The sequence below is a fragment of the Oncorhynchus mykiss genome, chromosome 32, assembly GCF_013265735.2.
Source record: "Oncorhynchus mykiss isolate Arlee chromosome 32, USDA_OmykA_1.1, whole genome shotgun sequence".
Classification (NCBI taxonomy): Eukaryota; Metazoa; Chordata; class Actinopteri; order Salmoniformes; family Salmonidae; genus Oncorhynchus; species Oncorhynchus mykiss.
The window spans coordinates 9,727,534-9,735,033 of NC_050572.1; the positions used below are offsets into that span (position 1 = coordinate 9,727,534).

General features: G+C 43.9%; 1 protein-coding gene across 2 annotated transcripts in view; it reads right to left on the reverse strand.

Annotated features, from left to right (window-relative positions):
• yrk (Yes-related kinase) overlaps window positions 1-7,500 on the reverse strand; it is a 63,784-nt gene that overhangs the window by 16,572 nt on the left and 39,712 nt on the right. For both annotated transcript variants that reach the window (XM_036971171.1, XM_036971170.1), the window contains exons 2-4: window positions 2,614-2,657; window positions 2,033-2,275; window positions 428-530 (exon numbers count right to left, since the gene is read on the reverse strand). In XM_036971171.1, coding sequence (XP_036827066.1) covers window positions 428-530; window positions 2,033-2,255 — 326 coding nt within the window. In that variant the 5' untranslated portion in view covers window positions 2,256-2,275; window positions 2,614-2,657. The remainder of the gene's footprint in view (window positions 1-427; window positions 531-2,032; window positions 2,276-2,613; window positions 2,658-7,500) is intronic.

A 7,500-nucleotide genomic window follows, 5' to 3' on the forward strand; every position in this document is an offset into this window, starting at 1 on the left:
CTCTCTGTAGAGACAGACAGTCATCAGACCGGGCCTCCCACCAGTCCTCCTCTCTGTAGAGACAGACAGTCATCAGACCGGGCCTCCCACCAGTCCCCCTCTCTGTAGAGACAGACAGTCATCAGACCGGGCCTCCCACCAGTCCTCCTCTCTGTAGAGACAGACAGTCATCAGACCGGGCCTCCCACCAGTCCCCCTCTCTGTAGAGACAGACAGTCATCAGACTGGGCCTCCCACCAGTCCTCCTCTCTGTAGAGACAGTCATCAGACTGGGCCTCCCACCAGTCCCCCTCTCTGTAGAGACAGACAGTCATCAGACCGGGCCTCCCACCAGTCCCCCTCTCTGTAGATACAGACAGTCATCAGACCGGGCCTCCCACCAGTCCCCCACTCTGTAGAGACAATGTAATGTGGATGTGACTCTCACGTGTTGTTGAGGATGTGGAACTTCTCTCCCTTCTGGAAGAACAGATCATCTTCAGTACGAGCATCATAGTCATACAACGCTATGAAGAGAGTCACACCTCCACCTGTAAACACATACAACACTATGAAGAGAGTCACACCTCCACCTGTAAACACATACAACACTATGAAGAGAGTCACACCTCCACCTGTAAACACATACAACACTATGAAGAGAGTCACACCTCCACCTGTAAACACATACAACGTTATGAAGAGAGTCACACCTCCACCTGTAAACACATACAACACTATGAAGAGAGTCACACCTCCACCTGTAAACACATACAACACTATGAAGAGAGTCACACCTCCACCTGTAAACACATACAACACTATGAAGAGAGTCACACCTCCACCTGTAAACACATACACTATGAAGAGAGTCACACCTCCACCTGTAAACACATACAACACTATGAAGAGAGTCACACCTCCACCTGTAAACACATACAACACTATGAAGAGAGTCACACCTCCACCTGTAAACACATACAACACTATGAAGAGAGTCACACCTCCACCTGTAAACACATACACTATGAAGAGAGTCACACCTCCACCTGTAAACACATACAACACTATGAAGAGAGTCACACCTCCACCTGTAAACACATACAACACTATGAAGAGAGTCACACCTCCACCTGTAAACACATACAACACTATGAAGAGAGTCACACCTCCACCTGTAAACACATACACTATGAAGAGAGTCACACCTCCACCTGTAAACACATACAACACTATGAAGAGAGTCACACCTCCACCTGTAAACACATACAACGCTATGAAGAGAGTCACACCTCCACCTGTAAACACATACAACACTATGAAGAGAGTCACACCTCCACCTGTAAACACATACAACACTATGAAGAGAGTCACACCTCCACCTGTAAACACATACAACACTATGAAGACAGTCACACCTCCACCTGTAAACACATACAACACTATGAAGAGAGTCACACCTCCACCTGTAAACACATACAGTCACACCTCCACCTGTAAACACATACAACACTATGAAGAGAGTCACACCTCAACCTGTAAACACATACAACACTATGAAGAGAGTCACACCTCCACCTGTAAACACATACAACACTATGAAGAGAGTCACACCTCCACCTGTAAACACATACAACACTATGAAGAGAGTCACACCTCCACCTGTAAACACATACAACACTATGAAGAGAGTCACACCTCCACCTGTAAACACATACAACACTATGAAGAGAGTCACACCTCCACCTGTAAACACATACAACACTATGAAGAGAGTCACACCTCCACCTGTAAACACATACAACGCTATGAAGAGAGTCACACCTCCACCTGTAAACACATACAACACTATGAAGAGAGTCACACCTCCACCTGTAAACACATACAACACTATGAAGAGAGTCACACCTCCACCTGTAAACACATACAACGCTATGAAGAGAGTCACACCTCCACCTGTAAACACATACAACACTATGAAGAGAGTCACACCTCCACCTGTAAACACATACAACACTATGAAGAGAGTCACACACACATCCTTATACCTTACCTGTGATGACCCCTGCGCGGGGTTGTGTGTTGGTGTTGGGGAAACAGGCAGAGCCAAATGGCTTGTTGAAGTCAGGTATAGTCTGGTGGGTGGGGTCAGAGTGATACAGGGGCGTGGCTAACACTGTAGACACACCCCCATCAGGGCTGTTGCTTCGAGATGGGTCAGATACCTCGGCTGCCTTGGCTGCAGCATTGTACTGTTTACAGTGGGCACAGCCCATATTAACCACAGAGACTATCGCTACGGAGACAGAGAGAGGAGGGGCGTGCATAGAAATGTAGTTATTTCACAGTAATTCTCTTTCTATAGAGGGGTGAAAGAGGGGACAAATGAGAGAGAAAGAGAAGGTGAGAGAGAGAGAGAGAGAGAGAGAGAGAGAGGGAGAGAGAGAGAGAGCGAGAGAGAGAGAGAGAGAGAGAGAGAGAGAGAGAGAGAGGGAGAGAGAGAGAGAGAGAGCGAGAGAGAGAGAGAGAGAGAGAGAAAGCATGAGAAAGAAAGAGTGAGAAGGAGAAGTGAAAAAGAGAAGTAGAGAAAAGGATGAAACAAATAAGGAGTATAAAAAGGGCAGAGTTTCTTACCTGCTGTCTTCCTCTGTCAAATCATCTGTCAGTCAACATTGCCACTAGAGAGAGAGAGAGAGAGAGAGAGAGAGAGCGACAGAGAGAGAGAGACAAAGAGAGAGAGACAGAGAGAGAGAGAGAGATAGAGAGAGAGAGAACGAGAGAGAGAGAGAGAGAGAAAGATATGATGAAAGAGAGATATTAGCCACTTCCCTTTTCAGTTCTCTGAGGAAGAGACCATGTCCTACAGCACATATGTCAGAGTCAAGGCCCGCGGGCCACATCCGGCCCGCAAGAAGGTTTTTTACGGCCCCTGGGATGATCTTGATTTATTATTAGAACCGGCCCGCAGCAAGCCGGCAGCCCGCAGATCTTTTACACGCACCAATACTACATTTCCCACAATGCAAAGGTGACGCACCGAGCAGTAGGCTGCTTCATTTCAATATTTATTGGCACAGCAGTCGTCAGCATCACAGTAAAATTAACTTTCAGATACCCATCAAAAATGGCAAAACGGAAGGTGGATACTGAGAACCGGGGGTTTCAAACAAGGTGGGAGTCGGAGTATATGTTCACGAAGGTAGCTGGAAAACCTGTGTGTCTTCTGTGTGGAGAAAGTGTGGCGGTACTGAAAGAGTATAATCTGAGACGACATTATGAAACGAAACACGCGGACAAAAACAAGAATATGGACATGGAACAAAGGCTACAAAAGGCAGAGGAATTAAAACGAGGCCTCAAATCTCGACAGGCTCTGTTCAAAAAAGCCAGTTTTATTTTGGCAGAAGAGATCGCTAAATCAGCCCGGCCATTTACGGAGGGGGATTTCATCAAAAACTGCATGATTAAAGTTTGTGACGAAGTTTGCCCAGAAAAAAGGCAACTCTTTTTAAATGTGAGTCTGAGCAGAAACACCATTGCCGAGAGAGTAGACCAGTTGTCCATCAATCTAAAAGAGCAGCTTGTGAAAAAGGGAAAAGATTTTATTGCATATTCCTTGGCTGTGGATGAGAGCACCGACATTTCTGACATTGCCCAGTTGTCAATTTTCATCCGCGGAGTGGACTCCAACCTAAGCGTGACAGAGGAGTTTTTGGCTTTACGTCCTATGCATGGCACAACTACGGGGCATGATTTGTATGAAGAGGTGTCAAGATGTGTAAATGAGATGGAGCTGCCTTGGGAAAAACTTGTGGGTTTGACAACCGACGGAGCACCTGCGATGTGTGGACACAGGAGCGGACTGGTGGCGAAGATACGGGAAAAGATGCAAGAGGAAAACGCGACAGGTGAGCTGACAGCTTATCATTGTATCATACACCAGGAAGCGTTGTGCGGTAAAGCCTTGAAAATGGAGCATGTAATGAGCATCATCACGCGCACAGTTAACTTTATCAGAGCCAAAGGTTTGAATCACCGCCAGTTCAAGGCATTTCTGACGGAGTTAGAAACGGAGCATGGTGATTTGCCTTATCACACAGAGGTGCGATGGCTAAGCCAGGGAAAGGTGCTTCAAAGATGTTTCGAGCTTCGTGAGGAGATTTGTCTGTTCTTGGACAGCAAAGGGAAAGACACAACACAACTCCGAGACGAAATGTTTCTGTGTGAAATGGCTTTTCTGTGTGACATTACGAGTCATCTGAATGCAATAAACTTGCAGCTGCAGGGTCGGGATCGTGTCATCTCTGATATGTACAGTACAGTGAAGGCATTTAAAACCAAACTGACTCTGTGGGAGACGCAGATGCGGAAAGAAAATTTGAGCCACTTTCCCAGCTGCCAGACCATGAAAGAGAAGCTCTCTACCAGTGCGTTCCCGAGCACACAGTTGGCTGATAAAATAGGTATGCTTGCCGCTGACTTTCGACGCCGATTTGCTGACTTTGAAGCACAAAAAAGCAGGTTGGAACTGCTCGGTAACCCATTTGCTGTTGACGTGGAAAGCTCACCACCAAACCTCCAAATGGAGTTGATTGACCTCCAATGCAATGATGCACTGAGGGCAAAATATGCGGCAGTGGGTGCTGCGGAGTTCGCCCGTTTCCTCCCCGGCACAATGCCCCAGCTGCGCATCCAGGCTGCTCAAACGTTGTCTATGTTTGGCAGCACATACCTGTGTGAACAACTGTTTTCTTTGATGAACCTGAACAAAACATCACACAGAAGTCGACTTACTGCTGAACACCTCCACTCAATTCTGAGGATTTCTTCAGCTCAGAGCCTTACCCCGAACATTGATGAACTTGTGGAAAAGATGGGACACCACCAAGTATCACACTCAACCTCAAACAAGTGAACATTACTGTGCAATCACATATTTAGAGTTTTTACTCAGTTCAAGTTTAAAAGTTAAAATTTAATATTTGTTTTCACTGCATGTTACTTCTCCTTAAACAAAGTGTTGTTTTTGATTAATAGATTTTTGCACTTTATTTTTTTGTATTTCAATCCAATTATATTTTAAAAATATTTCAGTTGAGTGGATGATAGAAAATTGCTATTATTGTTTTTTCTTTGAAGTAAATTTAGCCCACTTTTGCTAAAATAGAAAATATAGTCTACTGATGGTGCCTTGAATACCGGTTTCTTTCATTTAATGTTCATGTTATGGGGATATTTATATAAAGGAAATTTGTCTTTTGTGTCTGTTGAAAATTAAAGATTACTGACAGAGCCATAAGAAAATATTGCTTTATTTATCTGATCATATTGTAATATATTTGTTAGGTTTTCAGTAGGTTCAATTAGGTTCACTAGACTATATGCGTCATTTAAAAATTTTTCAATGAACATTCGAACAGTCCGGCCCTCGTCTTGTAGCTGATTTTTTTATTTGGCCCTCCGTCCATTTGACTTTGACACCCCTGTCCTACAGTATACAATTCAAAGGGCTTTACTGACATGAGAAACCTATGTTTACATTGCCATATCAAACGGAATAGACAATAAACAAAAGTGAAATAAACAATAAAAAAAGTCAACATTACACTCACAAAAGTTTTAAAAGAATAGAGACATTTCAAATGTTATATTATGGCTTTATACAGTGGCAAGAAAAAAGTATGTGAACCCTTTGGAAATACCTGGATTTCTGAATAAATTGGTCATCAAATTTGATCTGATCTTTAATCTAAGTCACAACAATAGACACACATTGTGTGCTTAAACTAATAACACAAATTACTTTTATTGTCTATATTGAATGTATATTGAATGTTTAATTTAAACATTTACAGTGTAGGTAGGAAAAAGTATGTGAACCCCTAGACTAATGACTTCTCCTAAAGCTAATTGGAGTCAGGAGTCAGCTAACCCGGAGTCCAATCAATGAGATGAGATTAGAGATGTTGGTTAGAGCTGCCCTCCCCTATAAAAAAACACTCAAACATTTGAGTTTGCTTTTCACAAGAAGCATTGCCTGATATCAACCATGCCTCCAACAAAAGAGATCCCAGAAGACCTAAGATTAAGAATTGTTGACTTGCATAAAGCTGGAAAGGTTTACAAAACTATCTCTAAAAGCCTTGATGTTCATCTGTCCACGGTAAGACAAATTGTCCATAAATGGAGAAAGTTCAGCACTGTTGCTACTCTCCCTTGGAGAGGCCATCCTGCAAAGTTGACTGGAAGAGCACAGTGCAGAATGATCAATGAGGCTAACTGTAGTTTCATCTGTCCACGGTAAGACAAATTGTCCATAAATGGAGAAAGTTCAGCACTGTTGCTACTCTCCCTAGGAGTGGCCGTCCTGCAAAGATGACTGGAAGAGCACAGTGCAGAATGCTCAATGAGGCTAACTGTAGTTTCATCAGTCCACGGTAAGACAAATTGTCCATAAATGGAGAAAGTTCAGCACTGTTGCTACTCTCCCTAGGAGTGGCCGTCCTGCGAAGATGACTGGAAGAGCACAGTGCAGAATGCTCAATGAGGCTAACTGTAGTTTCATCTGTCCACGGTAAGACAAATTGTCCATAAATGGAGAAAGTTCAGCACTGTTGCTACTCTCCCTAGGAGTGGCCGTCCTGCAAAGTTGACTGGAAGAGCACAGTGCAGAATGATCAATGAGGCTAACTGTAGTTTCATCAGTCCACGGTAAGACAAATTGTCCATAAATGGAGAAAGTTCAGCACTGTTGCTACTCTCCCTAGGAGTGGCCGTCCTGCAAAGTTGACTGGAAGAGCACAGTGCAGAATGATCAATGAGGTTAACTGTAGTTCATCTGTCCACAGAATATTTTACCAGTAGTGCAGACGTGCAGTATTGTTGTTTTTTTTGTTGGTCAGCAGTGACTTCTTCCGTGGTGCCCTCCCATGAACAACATTCTTGTTTAGTGTTTTATCGTATCGTAGACTCATCAACAGAGATGTTAGCATGTTAGCATCTTTAGCTGACACTCTAGGATTCTTCTTAAGTTGTTTGGAAGGAAACACACAACACTATGTGTGGAGAAAAAAAGGCACAACACACCAACATCAAAACCTCATCCTCACTGTAAAGTATGGTGGAGGGAGCATCAAGGTTTGGGGCTGCTTTGCTGCCTCGGGGCCTGGACAGCTTGCTATCATCGATGGAAAAATGAATTCCCAAGTTTATCAAGACATTTTGCAGGATAATGTTAGGCTATCTGTCCACCAATTGAAGCTCAACAGAAGTTGGGTGATGCAACATGACAACAACCCAAAACACAGAAGTAAATCAACAACAGAATCGCTTCAACAGAAGAAAATACACCTTCTGGAGTGGCTGAGTTAGAGTCCTGACCTTAACCCCATTGAGATACTGTGGCATGACCTCAGGAGAGCGGTTCACACCAGACGTCCCAAGAATATTGCTGAACTGAAACAGTTTTGTAAAGAGGAATGGTCCAAAATTCCTCCTGACCGTTGTGCAGGTCTGATCCGC